The following is a 19430-nucleotide window of genomic DNA, read 5'->3' as shown; positions in this document are numbered from 1 at the left end:
GGTATGGTAATTTATGATTTTTTGACGTGCTATTCAAGAATTCGAAGCAGATATTCGTAATATTTGGATTCTGGTTTTGGTCTCGTTTGTCATCAAAATAGCACCTTTTATGAGGATTTCTTTTTAACATATAAGTAATCTTATTCCGTGAGACCCCGAGTACATGTAAAATCAGTTGATTTTCTGTTTTTGACCAAGTAGTGATGTTGTCATCAGTTTTTGGGGAAACAGCGTGACACGAATATTTCTTGTATTACACATTGAGACATTTTAATTAGAGACAATATATTTGCACGGCCATTTCAAAATATATATATAATATTTAACCACTAATTAAAATAACAAAAAATTTGGCTATTTTTTACTACGTTTTATGACTGTTTTACCCTTAAATAGGGCGAACCGGATTCAGGTCGAATTTGAGTTTGCGCGCGGATTAGGCACATATGACACTATTAGTACCACATACTCTGTCTTATGTAATGTTGCACAAATGGTACTTATAACTATATTAGTACCATATACTTGTATGCTGATATTATTTAGATGGATACAGTTATATGACCATTTTAAACACTTCTCTGTAGGGTTTAGATTATCCATTTAGGGTTTAGATTCCTCATTTAGGGTTTAGATTGTCCATTTAGTGTGTTGCACGAATGATACTTATGATCATATAGATTTTTTTTTTTCAGTTGGCACATATGACACTATTAGTGCCATATGTACCTAACCCGCGCGCAAACCTGAATTCGACCCGAATCCGGTCCGCCATAATTAAGGGTAAAACAGTCTTTACACATAATAAATTACCTGAATTTGTGTTTTTCAATTAGTGGTCAAATATTGTGTTTCATTCTTCAAAATGACTATTTCAATAGCGCTCTCTTTTAATTTTATAAGGGTGAAGGAGACATATTTTGTGCCCCCAAAGTATTAAATCTTGATATATAATTGTCGTATTGGTGTAATGTTACTGTGAACTTTTAAATTGTACTAGAAGTGTAGAACAATAGTCAGCTAAACACAAATATATATATATATATATATATATACTAAATAAAAAAAATTAAAAATCTAAATATGTATACTAATTAATTTAGTGTTTTAAAAATAAATTATAGTACTATATACTAATATATTATTATTCTATAATAATTATATAATATAATGTCCTATTATAAATTGTTATATAAAATAAATAGAAATACAAAATTTATAAAACTAAAATATTTAAATTAAGGTTTATAGTTTAAAGGAAAATATTATCACTTAAAAATATAAATTATTTAATAGTATATTAAAACTTTAAATTGTCATAACTTGTACATGTTAATCTATTTGCTATATACATCTATCGAATTAAAGGTCCCTTTTATGATCTTTCATTCAATATGTATGTTACATATTTATTCAAAACATAATTAAATGAAAATTAAAAAAATACGCTCTATGTACAAAATGAGAAAAAAAAATTAAATTTAAAGATTACTAGCAAATTAATTGGGGGGAGGGGCTAATGGATGATTAATTTTATTTTTTGAATTCTGACATTATTACATTAATTTCTCTTTAATTTATAAAATTGTCATTGAAATTGATTTATAATCTATTTTAAATTAGAAATGTCCTTTTTAATATAGTATAAATGTGATTATCCATTTGCAGTGTCTTTTCTGACACGTGTTATATACATAACAGTTAGAATAATTTTCTAACAGTTGATTAAAAATTTAAAAGTGTTGAATAAATTGTACTAATTGAGAGATAAATATTACATACCTCAAAAAATATAAAAAGTATGACTTGATAAAAATAAATAAAAATTGAACTCATAATCAACAGACAGAAACCTATGCTAACCAAACACTATTCTGATTTCTGACTACTTCCTACTGTTGAAGGCCGCCACGATATTAGGTATAGGGTTGGAGTAACTACCGTAGTTCTTGTTCACAAAGTAACTACATATTTTTATTAAATTCATTCAAGGGAAGAGATACTCTGGCAGCACCACTACTAAAACCAAATTATATTTTTATATTTATAAATAAATTAGAAAGCTAAAATTACATTTGGATATATAAAAAATTTAAAAAAAAATACATTCTAATAATATTGTAGCGGTGTAAAATATGTAGCCCCATTTTCCTTGATAAACTCTGGTCAAGGTATGGAAATGACCTAGTCACATGCACCCTTATTAGAGTCTAACCCGAATCAAAGCACTGATGAAATAGAGAAGACTCAAATCAAAGTACTGATGAAAAACAGATAAAATATGTTAGTATTTTAAATGGAATAAATAAATAATTTGTAAAACTAAACTATACGTTCAAAATATTTCAGTCTACTAATTGAAACTATGCGGGTTGGATATATATAATTGGTAGTGAAAATTTGAAAAATTCAGATGCAATTTCATGCAAATCCTGCTTTTTTTTTTCTTTTTTCTTTTCCTTTTTAGATTTGATAGAGGTATTATCACAAAAAGTTCATATCCCATAAATTTACTATATGCATATATTTAATATATTTATTTTTAGAGGCATAATATGTATGATATTATTTGGCTATATAAATATATTTGCAATGCATATATGTTGTGTTTTTTTTTATTATTTAATATGTATGTCTCTCATTATCTTGATCTCTTTATCTTTTTTCTCTAATATGCAAAATGCCTTTCTCCGATTGTGTTAGTCTCTCACCTTACTCAAAATCCAGCAAAATCAACCGCCCAAAACCACATAGCCTCTATCATCAACCCTTTTTTCATCTCGTAAAATTTTCAGATGAAATCGACTCAACACTACTACCACCTTTCTCCCTTTGATCGAAAAAGCAACATTATATGTTTGGAGTATTTTTTATTATTATTTTTTTAAAAGCAAGAGTTGTAAAATTATTAAAGTTAACATATTTGTATTTAACATTATGTATATTTATATTTGACAATATACATTTTTATATTTAATAAAAAAAATTATGTTTAACATTCAACGTAAAAATTATGCTTGCACCCTTTTTACTATTAAAATTCCGTTTAAAGCTTAGAAATAACTCAAAAAATCTCAACGATTAAATAAATAAAATCCATAGATAAAATTGATACTACATACTACCTAAAAGTTGAGTATTATAAAATTGATACTACATACTTGTGCTATGTATGATTCTACGCATCATATAAAATATTGTGAACTTTTTGAGCCCTACATTAGAATTTGATCCTACATCATCACACAGATAACGTGAAACATACACCACACCAAAAAGAGCTCATATTAAAAAAGCAAGATAAAATTTACAAGAGAAAGTATGAACATAATTAGGAATAAGATGAAACAGGCGGGCGCATAACTCTCTTTCCCATCAAATCAAATATAAAGCAAGCTCCATGCAAACTTAGATCCTAGTGTTTTTACCTCATTGGTGCTGCTTCTTCTGCAAGCTGATGTTAAAGTTGGAACATCGTCGGTTTTCACTTGTTATATACTCCACGGGGAACTTTAACTACTCTCATTAATTCACAGGATCAATATACCAGTTCCTTTTAAGACAAAGAGTCTTCATGTTCTGGCAGCGATGGTGAGGATCCACCGCTAAGTTTGCTGGGAACTGGTGTATTTCTCCGCGACTGTTGTCTTTTCGTGGGTACTATCACACTGTCATCAAGTTTCGCGTTGAAGTCTTCATCTTCATCATCCTCGTCATCTTTGAAAATTGGGTGGACATAGGCATGCTGGAGATAGCCTTTCAAATTCAGGTTAGGTTCTCTTGCTCGTTCGAGTGTGTCTTTCATCATTGCTTCCTGGAACCAAGATGGTACATTGAATTTAAAAAATCTCACTAAAATAAATTTGCCTTATATAAGAGGCACTTATCCATATATTCAAAAATGCTACAAACCTGTAGAGGATATCTAACAAAAGCTGGTTGATAACGGCCTTTGCAGTAAAGATGAAAAAAGATTGTCAACACTGGAAGCACAATAAGGACTGGTGGGGCCTCATATATCCCCTTCGTACCCATTAATCCCATCAGGACTATCTGTGAGAAGATCAGGGCATAGATAATACGTCCGTGTACGTCTGGCCAGAATGCTGCGGCACTTTCGTATTCTTGGTTGTATACATTTATGATCTGCACCAAGAAAAGGGAATACAAGGTCAGCTGTACTGTATTGGAAAGCGCTTGGTGATTCCACACATGAAAGGTCCATTGAATGTATACAAAAGAGAGAGAGAGAGAGAGAGGAGGGGGATTATTGTACCTGGTGGCGAAATACCATGTATGCCAGAGCAAAGAAAACCAGTATAAAAGGAAGGAAAACTGGTGTCACCACAGCATAGACAAGACCTAGAAGGAAATATAATTGTATTTGAGGTTCACCGGTGTTAAAACCAATGCTTCCTGGATCCATCGCTTCGTCTCTGTCCTTTTCAGTCTTCACCAAGAAGAAGTTTTTCAAATGGAAGAAAATGAGTGGTTTCAGTCTTAAGATCTCTCCAGCAATACCAGCCCACCCATCAACCATTACATAAGTTATGAAGAAAGTTGCTTTCATAGGGATTGCAACACCAATTGTCTCGGGGATTCTGCATTGCACAAACACATATAAGATGAACAGGTGTGTTTACTAACAGAACAACTCAGATAAAAATACCAGCTAGTTCAATAAAAATAGGATCCATCCATGAATTCCTTAATTGATTTGGAAAACATATACAAAAGCCTATGTTATAAAAACAAGAGCATTAATTAATAAAGCCTCTTAGCGTATTTTCAAAAGAACATCTACTAAAGAGAAGAGAAGATCCATATTCTTAGTCACCAGATGGGAAAATAACCAAATGGTTTTAATGTTGTACAAAAAACCACCAAACAAGATACCAACCAACGCACTGATATATGATGATTACATATGTATAAAACTTTAGCAAATGAATCACAGTATTTTCACTATCAAAGGTATATGAGAAACAAAGTCAAGATGGCTTATGTTCAGGGTAACGTACTCTTTTGGTGACTGACGAAGAAAAGTATCAAGTTGTGAAAGTGCACTTCCTGCTATTATGCTCACAAGGAAAACATTTACAAAGTTGAATAGATAATATCTCAAGGCAGCTCTCCTCTCCAGAGCTGATATTGATAGAAAGCCCTCAAATTTGGACATTATCATCAGTATTGTCGGTAGCACTATAAGAAAAATCTTTAAAGCAAGCCCCGGTAGAACACCTTGGATGAAAGACTTAATAAATTTCCTGCACCACAAATATCACATTAATATTATGTGAAAATCGATATGTAACAACATATACCAACACAAAGCAGCAATATGTTGCCAAATTGATCATTGTACATAAGATGAACAACAATACCGACAAAAAGTAGCAATATGCATTGCCAAATTGATCATTATGGATAATGTAAACAAGACTATACTATTCAGATAGAACTAATGCAAGCTAAGGCTGGAAATTCAAATTAGTATACTACTACTCCGTATTCAGATTGAATCTATCCTTGTCCAATTTTCCATCCTCTATTCTGTATCATTAATATCCCCTAATATATTAGAAGAGTAAGCGTGACTTTCTCTAAAACTCCTAACAACATCAACTAATTTTGAAACTTTTCCTTTTTTGTGGTGGGCACTAGAATGTCAAGTATTGAAATGGACAGAGGTAGGAAAATGAAAAGTGCACCACTAAGCGAGTCTAAGTCCCCATACAACACTATCCACAATCTATTCAGCAAGTTGGTGCAATCCCTCTGAAGCTTCACTAATTCCAAGTGATTATTTGAAACTAATCTTCCAAATATCAGTCACTGTTTACTAACTTTACTAAACTTGTTCAAAGAAAAATGACATTCAAAAGGTGAAAAAATGGAAAGAGTACCTAATCTAGGAATAACTCAACATGAGTCTTAACAAAAGATGCTAACTTCTGCTCTAATCATTATATAATCTATTTTATCATAAATTTTTAGTTCTCTATTTTACAGGATGTCAACAATTTTAGTTTTTCATTTTTCAAGAATAAAAAAAGAATGGAATTGTAGTCTACTTGATTTTATGGGCCCATATGTTAGCATTATTCCATATCAGACTCTCCTACCTCATCTCACTCTCTGTGTTCTAAATCTTCTTAGCATACTAAAACCAACAGTTCTATCTCTGTACTATTAGAGATTGCAGCAAACCGGGTAGAGCCAATTCATCTTGTAAGCTAAATTTAAGCAGACTAGTAAGAAGGTACATTCAATCTGTCTTGTAAGCTAAATCTAAACTAATTAACATATGGAAAAGTTCTCTGATCAGATTTCCTTCCACATATAAACCAAGGAAAAGAGCAACACAATTCTGTATCAAAACTTATCAACATTTTATAATCTCAATGTTTCTTGAGCAATTTTCCAGGTTCAATTAAAGACAAAGTCGGCTAATAACATTTGCAGAAAAATTGACCTTAGTGGTATTTAATACTTCAATTAAATGCTAATTCAGATCTTTATAATCCAGTAAAGCCTTCAAACATGTAAGTTATGGTAAGGAGCCAATGCAATATATGCAAGGAGAAGGCATAAAAAAGATTCCAATCCATTACAGATAAATCTGAAGAAATGACACTCATTTTCACTTGGAAAGAATGATGAGATTACAGTTCACATCCATCATACAGTCAAATAAACCCAACAGAGTTGAACCTCTTATTACCCGACAAACCTTATGATGAAAGTAAATAGCTTTAGAAGAAATACTCACTGTTCAACAATTGGCTCGAGAAAAGGTAACCTCTTCTCAATACTCTCAATATTTGCAAGAGATTGCACGGCAGAAACAGGGATCATGAAAAAGAATGTAAGGAAGAAGAAAGCAACAGCAGCAATAAGCCTCCTAACAGTTATAGAGACATAAGGAATTGCCAGGTTAGCCCAGAATACATCACGTGGCTCTGCAGCCCATTCAGTCAACCACAAAGTAGGGTTTCTGGACTGCTGAGTTTGTGCACACACGGCAGCACCCCACCTAGTTTTGAATGAGACAAAAGCTGCTGGCATGATACATTTCGGATCAGTTTTTACCCTTTCTCGCTCTTCAGCAATCTACATGTGAATAATATGCTTAAGTCATATCCAAAATAAGTTAAGGAATTATCAATATGTAGAAGCAAGATCAGTTATCTAGTCAGCAACAGAAAATTAAGTAATCCATGAAACATTTGGGTGACATTAAGTTACAAGCAATTCTAAAATCATCCCATATAGGTTATACTATTAAAAAGATAGAAATTGCCAATAAAGGAATAATCCTAAAATTAAAGATGAATAAGAAGTTGTTTTGATTAACCAAATTCTATAGATGATATTATGTGTATGCCAATAATACATGACACTACCGCAAAAGTAAACAAGACTACAACAGCTTTAGGAAGTAAGTATCATCAAAGTAAAATAGTAAATTATCTATCTGGAGCAACCACATGAACAATGAAGCTATTAAAACCGAAAGTTAACAAGTACTTTTGTTACCAAGATTAATTGGGCTATTAGTTGCGGTGCAGGAACTGTATATTCTGCTATACTTGGCAAGGATAGAGGAAAATAAAATTTTCTGGAAAAAGAATGGCTCTCATTTTCTGATGTGAAAGAAGATGAGGGATATTCGTTTCCCTTCAGTAGACATTTCAAGTATATATAACAAAACAACGAATGTTCTGTTTCCCAATATATGTTGTGCAACTAAAGATCGTCCTCGGCTCAGTAGTTAAAGGATAGCCGGAGATCACAAGTTGCAACTAGAACAAAGTATATCTTTTTCATATGATATTTGCGTTCTACCCTTCCCAAAACCCTCAAAGGCGTTGGTTCACTATGCATGCGGTTCACTATGCATGCACTCTCTTTTTGTTGTTTGCAGTTGAGAGAAATACAAGTGTCTATGTCGATAAATGCAGTTCCTAAAGCCTCACACTGTAGTAGCATGGAATTAGTTCTTAGTGATGGTGGATTTAGACAAGGAAGCTAGCTTTAAATATGACAGATTGTGAGTGCTGAAAATAATTAAGATAATGTTGCATTCAAATGCAATAGTCATATAGCAAGGAAGATATATTTCTAGTTATTTCAAGTGCAATTCTATTGTACTCACTTCTTTGGTCAGTCTCTCTATTTCAGCTGTCTGATAATCAATTCCATCCACTTTATCTCCACAAAGGCCAAGAAAACCAGTCTGCAAGTTTGAAATAAGTAAATACTAATAGCACTCCTGAACTGGTGATTGAATCGTAATATCAAAATGAAAATAAAGTTCCTAATAATTGATAACAGAATGAGATGACTTAAAGAAACAAAGAAACAGTACCTTAGCCATAGGTCTTTTTTCTTGATTCCTTGAATATTTTAATTGGTAATAGTCGAGCCAGTTTTGCTTTTTCTTCTTCTCCTCAACAAGTTTTGCAAGTTTATTGGCATTGATTACAACCTGTAAATATATGAAATCGGATAGATAATTAAACTTATGTAGTAGCCTACAGTTATTAACTATAACGTGACACTACAAGACCAATTGAAGACATGATATGAACAGTACTTCTATACTGGAATTTCAAAAGAAAATTACCTGTTGACAAGCAAAGACAAAATAGAAATATGTGCTTTTTTTCATGGCAACCAATAGTGGTATAAAAAATCCCAATAGTGGTATAAAAAATCGAAGTAACTCGAGTCATTTCAGTTTATGAAAGTGAAATCTGATACATTAATGAACAATAACTTAAGAATTTAAGAAGCATGTGGGGTCAGAAGAAATGTAGAGGCCATTTGCTTTGCCTCCTGTAAACCGAGCTATGTCAAAATAAAAATGTAGAGGCCATTTCCTACAATTATACAAAAAAAAAAACTGAGGGAGACCATCTAAAAGACCATCTTATTGCTGCAATCATAAAAGAATCTCTTTCTGTCATTAAAGTTGCAGACCCATAAATGAGAGTGAGAACTAATCCTAAAAGCATATATTAGAAGTCAGAGGGAGTCTATAAGTAATGAATCTCTTTTCAAATGAAAGGAGAATCATTTCGAGGCAGTCATAAACTTTTGTAAGAAAACAACAGATATCTATTAAATTCATAGGAGAGGGAGGGAACAACAGTGGGAGTTATTATATGTTACATGTCTGAATAAACAGTAGACGACAAAAAATCTCAGCAGAAATTCCAACTATTCTGAAAATATCTTTACACCTGAAGCAAAGTTTGCAGTAAATCTTAGCAGTAACAAACCTGATGAGTTAGATAGTGATCCGGATGGTTGACCAAAAAAAAGTGCTCCACACATTCAGACACTGATTCATCAGGATCTGGTGGCACATTTCTGACAAGAACCTGCATAGCAAAGTTTGACCATTCTTGAGAATTGGAAAGGGAAGGGAAAATAAAAAGAAAGTAAAAGAAATTAAAAGGAAAGTACCAACTCATTTTCAATCATACGAAAGTCATATAGGTGGTGTTCGTATTAATGTATTTACGAATGGTATAAAACAATTGTAGCAAATCCACTGAGTTTGTTTGGAATGAAAGATTTTAGGAGAGGGATTTCAAATGCATCATCCTCAGTTTAAAGTGCTTTTTGACGGATATGGATGCACTCATCTAAATTTATTTCAAATCCCTCAATTTTGAACACAACCTTATGATTTTACAAAATTATTACTCCATATAAACCACTTAAAGATCATGATTTTATTTTATTGACTCCAATACTAATTTTTAAATAAAATCCAGGAGCTTATAAGCTCTAGAATCTACTTTTCTTTGTAAAATCATAAAACTAGTTTAGGAAAAGCTTAACAGACCTGTGAACAGTCAACAAGATATTACTTCTTACCGTGAATTGATCAGGACGACGCTTTTCTGAAGCAAGAAAGTGTAAGCGCATTGTAGCAATTATTTCATACTCCTTCATCAATGCATAGCACGTCCAGAAAGTAAAGACATAGGCCATTACTACATGAGTCCAAAACCTGTGATTAGACATATAAAGTGTCATTCCCATTTTAATCAGAGGGCCTATTTATGTAAAGCAACCCATTCACTACTGGACATGACAAACTATAAAATAAGAAGGCATTTAGGCCATGAACATTATCATGTGTACAGCCATTAGGAATGAATTAGATGTCAGGAAGTCTGGAATAGCAAGTAACAAATTGTTGATTGTTTGAACAAACTTCTAACCTGGGTGATCCATATGGAACATTTGAAATTGAGAGCTTGTCAATCTCACTATATGTTAGCTTATCATCTCCTTGAGATAATACTGCCAAGGTGTTATTCGTCCAGTTGACAGGCACTAGGATGGCCCATGCAAGCAGTGTCACCGGAACAAAAATCTTAAGTCTGCATATACCAAAATGCAGAATAAGTATCCAAAGATGACCTTCAAATTAAATGTATTTTATAACTCCAAAGACATGCATTCAGTACCAATAAAAATAAAAATAAAAATATCTGCAATATCTGACACGATACATGGAATCATTTTTCAGTTCACAATTTCCCCTTACTTGGCAGCTTTATAAATTATATGATAAAGCATACAACACCAGGTCAAAGAAATATAACATGCAATCATACCCAAGCAAATAAATCCGCAGATAGACAGCTGAATCCAGCCCTGCATGATCAATAAGCTCCGGCTCAGGCATCTTCAATGCATCTGGTACCCAATTCAGAAATCTAATGTATGATCTCCAGTCTAAATTGACGAATTTGGTGACGTACGCGCCTGAGTGACTGGGACTGCTTCTCAATCCCTTGAGGTACCATTTCGGAAAATATACTCTATCATTAAATGGCTGAAGCCTTAGGAAGGCAAATGCTATAAGAAAAATCAAGGCACTGAGAATATTAAATGCTGCCGCAACCCCAATATCTCCAAATGTCGCCATGTATCGCCACTAGTGAAATACCTAAACCTCCTGTTTCCACACCAGAACATGTCAATTTCACGTAAACCATCTATTACATTACCACACAAGGCAGTCAATTCTGCTGTCAAGCATTTCTACAAGACAAACATAAAATTTCACGTTGTACAATCAGATACACATTCCTGAATCGTGAATAATTAGATAATTGGACATAAAGGTTGACAAAAATTGATTTAAGACAGAGTGTAGGCAAAATAATGTAATATAGTTTTACCCAAAACGCAACTATCTTGTAAATCCATCGGCACGACTTAAAACTGACAGTAGTGCCAGCTACTTAACATAATTTTCAAATAATACAAAGAAATATCTCCTATAGTTTCCATCGGCAATTTCCTGAATCCTCAAGAACAAAATTATGTTCACAATTCCACCAAAAAGGGAAAAAAGCAAACAATAGCCGGAATAAAGCAGAAGAATTTTACAGATTACATAAACCTCAGCACTAACCATCATCACTACATCTTCAGCCGAATTTGACAAATCAAAATGCATCAGAGGAATAACAGTAGGTACAAACGAGAAAAAGTTGTTTAAACAGTAACAAAACATACCGTCGCGACTCGCGATTAGTGCGCAGACTCCAAAAAACGTGAAGAAAAGCCAAAAACAAATTAACTCAGAAGGTGGAGAGTTGCGGATCGGAGAGTTAATAGAATTGCTTCGGAGTGGAAGAAAAGCCAAAGAACATTCCCCACAATCTCCTCCGTGAAGATATCACAGTAAACTACAAGACAACCATCTATACATACACCTACGGAAATACAGAGAGAGGTATATAATGTGTGGAGTGCGTGTCCGTTTCGGTTGAAAACCGGACAAAAGCGAATACTGTCAGCAACGGCAACGATGGAGATTCTTCAGATTTGGAGTGGGATTTGTTGGCTACTGCCACTTTTTTTTCTCTCACTGATTTTCTATCAATCGATTCTTGTTTGCCTGATAGTTACGTCTTCAGTTTCCCCAGATGTACAAATTTGCAATTAATGAGTAAATCGTTACTTCGAGAAATAAAAATAAAACAAAAACATATTTTCGCACATGTATGAAATTTATTTCTTTTTTACTTAATTTGGCGCGGTTTGAATTAATGACGAGGCAGACACGTTTAGGTGAGGTGAGGTGTCGTGTCGGCAAGGCCATATATAATAGTGCTGTGCGGCAACGGCTATTTTCCTTTGCCAGCGGATAAGGGCTTGTCTGTCTCACGCGCTAGATTGGCGGGTGAGTGAGAGATTCGTGCCTTATTCCCTCTCTTGATATCATATCATACACAAGGTAGTAGTTTACCTAAAAAAAAGCGATATAGAAATCAAAATTTTTTTATTACCTCAAAAGAAAAGATAAGTAGATAAGTAGATTTTTTCTGAGAAAACTATTCTTCATCATATGTGGATTGTTTTAGAGGCTTTTCTTTTTTTTTTTTTTTGAGAAAGAAGACGTGTTAAATATCAAGAGACATCAAACGAAACACACTCCCTGAGCCAAGCAGGAAACCCCGATGTCCAACAAAAAGACGGACATTCACGAGCCAATTGAGCGAGTCTATGGGCAGCCATATTAGCTTCTCTATACACATGATTCACACTAATCAAACTATTCTCCCTTGCAACCTGCAAAATTTCACAGAGGTCATCGGGAAGAAATTGCTTCTCTTCTCCTTCGTTCGCCATCACCCTCGCTGCAAGAATTGAATCCGTGTAGATCTCAAAGGGTGTTATATCCTGCTCCACACAAACAATAATTCCTTGGACAACTGCCATCAATTCCCCCATCATAACCGAAGACATCACCCTCAACTTCTTCATAGCAGCAACAACAATATTTCCATCAGCATTTCGGACAATCACTCCAGCTCCATAAACATTACAATGGCAATCAAAAAGCGCATCAACATCAACTCGAAACCGACCTCTCTGCGGTCTTTCCCATTTCTTTTTCCCAATCTTAACTCCCACGAATCTATCAACAATATAGGAAGGCTGAGCATCTTTGAAAGCCTCCAGCAACCCACACAAGAATGCTCCGTTGGCTTCTCAGTTTTCTCTCCATTGCCATGTCTGGTTTTACAAATAAAGGTCCAAAAACTCCAAAGCATGACACACCATAATTCGTAGTCATCTTTTTCCAACTCTCCACAGATTGCCTCTGCGACATCAAGCAAAGTCAGCCCTTTCGCTCGGCAAAGAGTATTCCAGAATCGAGAGTGTTTCCAGCTTTCCCGCACCATCGGGCAGAAAATCAAAGCATGCTCAGTGGATCCCCATCTATCCACACAAATGCAACAAATGCCATCAGAAGGCACATGATGTGAATCCTCCAATCATAATTTATGCACGCATACGGAATGTCACAGATTTTTTATAGTGAAGTGAATTGAATGATATTACTCCCTCCGTCCCACGAAGCATGACACAGTTTCCTTTTTTGTTTGTCTCACAAAGCATGACACGTTTCTAAAAATGACAAAAAATTTACCATTTATTCACATTTTAACTTTTTCGCCCACCACAATTAACACACAAAATACCAATTTCTTAATTTCCGTGCCGAAAAAAAATGTGTCATGTTTCATGGGACGGAGGGAGTATAAAATATCTTGCATCATTCTGTTGATAAAATGTCATTAGGCCAAATTGAACGAGCCGCTGCAAGTAGCATGCGAATTTTTTTTTTTGTTCAACATATTCGTCCTACTTTACAAAAAATTGGGAAAGACGCATAATCATTTTTGAGTGAAAAATTAGCTAATCCCTTAGTTTAATAGATTGAAACTTTGAGATATCTCAAAAAATTTTATTCTATCATTTCAGTTAGTTTTACTTTATTTTTATCATATTAAAAGGGTGATATTGAATAAATCTTACTCTTAAAGATAAAAAATACGTAATCATCAATTTTATCAATCATGCGAAGTAAACATCCCTAAATTTATATAAAAAATAATCATTTTTATAAACATAATTAATATTTTCTGTCCAAATTGATTAAGTTACCCTTAAATGTCGCAATCATTATTGTACTTAATAGACAATATCTTACACATTCCTGACATGTTATGAAAGTTAGAACGATTTGACAACTATCGATCAAAAATCAATCCAGTCGATGACCAGATCATCTAGTAACACAGGTAGCCATACCATTTGACCAGGTGGCGTAGAGCTGTAAAATCGTTCTCTTTTTTAGATTTTTCTTACATATTTTTGACACATCATGCTTGTGTAAGACTTTTGCATAAAATCAAACAAAACTATAAACATCTTAGGGTATTTAAGTCTGTTTGCATGCGTTTATAAAAGATGATTTTTCATATACTACTTACGTATTAAAGATATTTTTACCTATTAACACATTATGTGTATCACGTTAAGTCTTGTGTACGAACTTTCCGAATTTTCATTTCTCAAAATTCAAATTTGAATTAGGTCTAGATGTATTTTCTTTCCTGTTTTAGATGATGTCTTATGTATTTTTTATGTTCATTGTTGTTGAATTCGTCTTATATAAGTTGTCTGTTCAATTCATTTGCAACCCCTATATAGAATGGAACATATTGAGTAACAATTATATGTCCCTTACCTAGTAAAATAAAAAAACTATACGATGTAGTAAAATGATGACTATAGTCACCAATTACGGATACGGTCAAATTGGGATATGTATTTTTTATATATATGGAAATCAAATGAGGATTTTTGAACTTGAGTTCGGCCTATTTTACATGAGATAATAATTTCAATTTTCAATCATTTGTGTTGTGACAGAGAGGAAGTCTTTTGTACGAAATGTTGGGTTTGGCATTTGAGATATATTCGTCCCTTGAAGTGGAAAAATACTTTATCTAGATTCTAAAGTTTATGTAAAGGCTACTTCATTATTCCCATGGAAAAGAGTAGCACATTAATGCCTATTTTTGGCTGTCTATCTAAACTAAATGCCAATATGCAACTTTTTGGCAACCGTGTTTATTTCGTGTTTACACCGCTATGCTTGTTTTGACTTTCCAAGTTTTTCATTTCTGGTGCATAAACGATATATGCATGTAGCTCTTTATATTACTCCCTCCGTCCCATAAAGCGTGACTCATTTCTTTTCGGCACGGGAATTAAGAAATTAGTATTTTGTGTGTTAAGTGTGGTAGGTGAAAAAGTGAAAATGTGAATAAAGGGTAAATTTTTTGCCATTTTTAGAAACAGGTCAAGCTTCGTGGGACAACCCAAAAAGAAAAGTGGGTCACGCTTCGCGGGACGGAGGGAGTAATATGTTTCTGTTTTCTAGCTTCATCCAAAACAAGACAATTTATACACGTTGTTACTATAGAAATTAGAAATGATCCGCACTATTGATTTTACCATAAATACCTCAAACTATCAATTATTGACATATATATGTTGAATTGAAGTTTGTCATGGACAGAACTCTTAGAATCGACTGACTCAACTCATTTTCTTTAAGGGTGCGTTCTCTTTGGTTGTAAATTTATCATGGAAAAATGAAGAATAAACAAACTTTCACCCTTTAAATTCTTCATTTCTTTTCTCACATTTTCTACATGGCCCTTACTCATTCCTCATTTGCAGTAAGGGTCAAGTAGGAAATGTGAGAAAAGAAAGGAATGATTTAAAGGGTGAAATTTTGTTTATCTTTGCTTTTCCTATGATAAATTTACAACCAACGAGAACACACCCTAAGGGGAAACATATCCATATAACCAAAACTATATATACACCATTTAAACCAAAAAATTTAACAGCATTAATTACCATAGTACAGCAAGTTCGTTGAAATTTATTGACTGACTTAGCTTAGGCCATAAGTGTGGAATACAATACATATCTTTTAATTAAACTTATTACTAATACATAAAATACGATTACTATAGCTTATATCGAGTCTTTCTAGCTAACACACAACGTCCTTGGATTCAAATCATGAATCCGTGTACGTGATGTGGATGATTATATGCCCTCTCTAGCAAGCCAAAATCAAATTTAGCGAGTGAGCTTGTGCCGACACACGGTAAATTCATTCCTCAATGCCTACTCTTCCCCCATTCAAAAAATGTATATGTGTATGCACCGTGTGTGTGCGCGCGCGCATCTCAATTAAATATACTCCCTCCGTCCACGAAATGAGTACCCATTTGTGGACGGCACGGATTTTAAGAAATGTATGGAGTGTAGTTTGAATAGTTTAAGGGTCCCACTTTTTGAGTGTATTAATTAAAGAGATGTGTGGGGTACACTTGCCAAAAAGGGAAATGAGTACTCATTTCGTGGACGGACGAAAAAGGAATATGGGTACTCATTTCGTGGACGGAGGGAGTAGGGGAGGAGTAGTATATATCCATTGATGAATGTAAAATCTTATTAGTTGTTTAGTTAATTTATATGTATATATATGGTTGTTCAACTACTAGTATCCATTTATTCTATTTTTAGCACAACAAATCTACATAAAGGGAATTTAAAAAAAATATACTCCCTCCGTCCCATCATGAAGCAAGACCAAGTTCTTTTCGGCATCGAAATTAAGAAATTGGTATTTTGTGTGTTAAATGTGGTAGGTGAAAAAGTGAATGTGAATAAAGAGTAAATTTTTTGCTACTTTTAAAAATCGATCTTGCTTCATGGGACAGACCAAAAAAGAAACTTGGTCTTGCTTTATGGAATGAAGAGAGTACATTCTCATTGTTATTTCACATATATATAGTGTATTGCTATAAAAATGCACATGTATACATTTGGATCTCATAAATCTTCTGATAGGAAATATATAGTTTTTTTTTATCAGTATAATAAAACTTTTATTGAAAGAAAGGGAACAAGGCATCAGGAATGCCAATCAAAACAACATAAAAAGTTTGAAATCCTTGGAACACCATGAAGTAAAAGGTATTCCTAACTCCACAATTTTGTAAGCCTCATTCCAACTCCAAAGTCTCCCCTTAATCTGTAAGACAAGTCTATCAATATCCCAAGCCTTGTCCTGAAAACGACTACCATTTCTGCTTTCCCAGAGCAACCACACTTTCCCAGACAAGTCTGATAGGAAATATATAGTACTCCCTCCGTCCATGAAAGAACTTCCTAGGAGGGAGTGGCACGAGTTTTAAGAAAAAATATTGTTGAGTGTATTGAGAGTGGATAAAAGATAGTTGAGTGTATTGAGAGTGGTGAAAAAGTGTTATAATTAATATTGGGAGTTGTGAAAAGTGAAAAGTTAGAGGATTATAAGTGGTGATGTATAGTCCAAAAATAGATAGGAAGTTCTTTTGTGGACGTCCTAAAAAGGAAAGATAGGAAGTTCTTTCGTGGACGGATGAAGTATTAAATACTAGGGGTGTTTTGCTTTTTATCCCTCTAAATGAAGGGGTAACAAAAATTTATGCACTTACATGTTTGTTTTCTTATTCCACATTTTACACAAACACTATTTTTCATTCCATATTTTCACTTCAAGGAGTGATAATATTATCATACTAAAATGAAGGAATAATATTATCCCTCATTGATGTGAAAATAAGAAAGGAAAAATAGTGTTTGTGTAAAATATGGGATAAGAAAGTAAACATTTAAAGGCATAAATTTTTGTTATCCCTTCATTTAGAGGGATAAAAAGTAAACACAGCCTAGTAGTATAAACTATAAAGTAGTAGGTGAGTATATTAATTTGTTTGTCATGTTTCTGTTGATCTGGTCGATTTGAAACAGCTTGCTAGAAGAATCTATTTGGGCGGACTAATAACTTATGAGAATTTTTTTTTTTTTTAAATGAATAAACAGAATTGTTTGTTCCAATTTGTGGATTGGGAGAAAAAGAAAGACAAGTTAGCAGGCAGCAGGCAGGAAGACCGTTTCATCTTTTACCCATTATTCTACATTTCAATTTTAAATTGGCAATGGAAGGATTCAAATTTATAAATGCAAATGTCGGATAATAAATTGCAACTTGACCCATACTTTTATCCTTTTTTGTTTGGGGATTGGGGATTGTGGCGCCCTATGCCTTTTAACAACTCTCTCTCACGCACACAATAGGAAAAGTGAAAAAGTAAGACATGCATCATGCATGAAGATAAGATGACAATATAGTTATGATATGAATTTTTTGACATGCGGTATTTCATATAATAAAATATAAAGTATAAAATATAACATGACAAGAAAGGGCATATTTCAGCTATATAAATCAAATCCTTACCATTTATTGTTCTCATTGGTCATAGTTTCCTCAAAGTAAACAAATTTATGGTCATATTAATATGTTGAGTGAAAATTAGTTTAAGTGTCTGCCACGTAAACTTTATAACAATGGCACATTATCAAAATAATAATCATAGTAATAATAATAATTTGGTCTTTGTACAGTTTACTTAAAATGATCCACCATAGGTCCATAGCCAATCGGCAACACGTACCATTTGACTTGTTGACGACATATATATTAAATGGTTGAAGAAACAAAATTTTGGATTCTCCGTTATCCAAAATAGTGAAGAGGGTTTTTACCTTAAAACTATTTGAAGGTATTTTGGAGAAGGAAGTCATTGTAAAAAATATCTAAGGACTTCACACTAAAGTGTTATAATATGCAATGGGGCAAAAATGAAATTATATATACCCATTTTAAAAGAAACAAAGTTAACAAATACTCATCTTTTATAAAAATATAATTATATCTATTTAAAAAAATAATTATACCCTTATGCCAAGTATTAATACATTTGCACTGATGCCCGACTGTTCAACTTACAATTATCAAGTATGTTAAGTATTAGTGCATTTTGTAAGAATGTCCGACCACTAATGTTTGATTGCTCGAATCGCAGAGGTCGAGCATGTCGAGTATTAATTTATTTACCACAATACATTATTAGTGCATTTACCACTAATGCTTGACTTGTATCGGTTGAGCATGTCGAGCAAACTTTGCGATTTGAGCAAAATTCACAATTTAAGTAAAGATAACTTTATTCACGATTTGAGCAAACTACTCGACATCTCGTCCATTTTTCACTACCTCAAGGTACTATTTCTCTTTCTCCTTCACTGATACGATCCTTGCCGATCGATCGAACACAACGCACGCGGAAGACTGACTTCAACGGAAAGGATGGAAATCCCAAAACCTCTGAATCTAACCCACGGAATGATTTAGGTGAACGAATCCCTAAACCCCAACGTGAAGTTGACGCAGCAACTCGGGGACGCTGAATGACACCCGACGAGGGTTGGTTGACTCGCCGTTACGTCGATAAATGAATTCGTCTTGGAAAAATCAAGAGGAATTCGGAATTCTCAAGAGAGAAATAAAACTCACAATTTGATTAAAGGTAGGCTCAAAATTTCGTCCAACACAAAGCCTTATATATAGGCAAAGTAAAGACTAAACCTAACTTGACTAACAAGCAAAAGACACCCTAATTTTC

General features: G+C 33.6%; 2 protein-coding genes across 4 annotated transcripts in view; one reads left to right on the top strand and one right to left on the bottom strand.

The window, feature by feature from the left end:
- The window catches only part of LOC130985853 (probable long-chain-alcohol O-fatty-acyltransferase 5), a 266259-nt gene extending 250736 nt beyond the window's left edge, over positions 1 to 15523 (top strand). The window contains exon 2 of the mRNA XM_057909017.1: positions 15455 to 15523. The gene's annotated coding sequence lies outside the window, so the exon portion shown is untranslated. The remainder of the gene's footprint in view (positions 1 to 15454) is intronic.
- LOC130985844 (calcium permeable stress-gated cation channel 1) lies at positions 3263 to 12088 on the bottom strand. Of its 3 annotated transcripts, none has more exons than XM_057909001.1 (12): positions 11551 to 12088; positions 10641 to 10984; positions 10242 to 10403; positions 9892 to 10027; positions 9288 to 9389; positions 8372 to 8491; positions 8159 to 8239; positions 6773 to 7113; positions 5022 to 5267; positions 4277 to 4601; positions 3913 to 4146; positions 3263 to 3814 (listed from the first exon to the last, which is right to left on the bottom strand). In XM_057909001.1, the coding sequence occupies exons 2-12, from the start codon at positions 10952 to 10954 to the stop codon at positions 3557 to 3559; spliced, it is 2319 nt and encodes a 772-aa protein (XP_057764984.1). In that variant the 5' UTR covers positions 10955 to 10984; positions 11551 to 12088; the 3' UTR covers positions 3263 to 3556. The 3 variants fall into 3 exon arrangements, with proteins under 3 accessions (XP_057764984.1, XP_057764985.1, XP_057764986.1); XM_057909002.1 differs by having other exon boundaries at positions 11447 to 11558; XM_057909003.1 differs by lacking the exons at positions 10641 to 10984; positions 11551 to 12088 and having other exon boundaries at positions 9892 to 10010; positions 10242 to 10384.
- Positions 15524 to 19430: the final 3907 nt, after the last annotated feature.

Source organism: Salvia miltiorrhiza, chromosome 5, assembly GCF_028751815.1.
Source record: "Salvia miltiorrhiza cultivar Shanhuang (shh) chromosome 5, IMPLAD_Smil_shh, whole genome shotgun sequence".
NCBI lineage: Eukaryota > Viridiplantae > Streptophyta > Magnoliopsida > Lamiales > Lamiaceae > Salvia > Salvia miltiorrhiza.
Note: the sequence above shows the minus strand (reverse complement) of the source record. Positions and strands in the feature narration are given on the sequence as shown.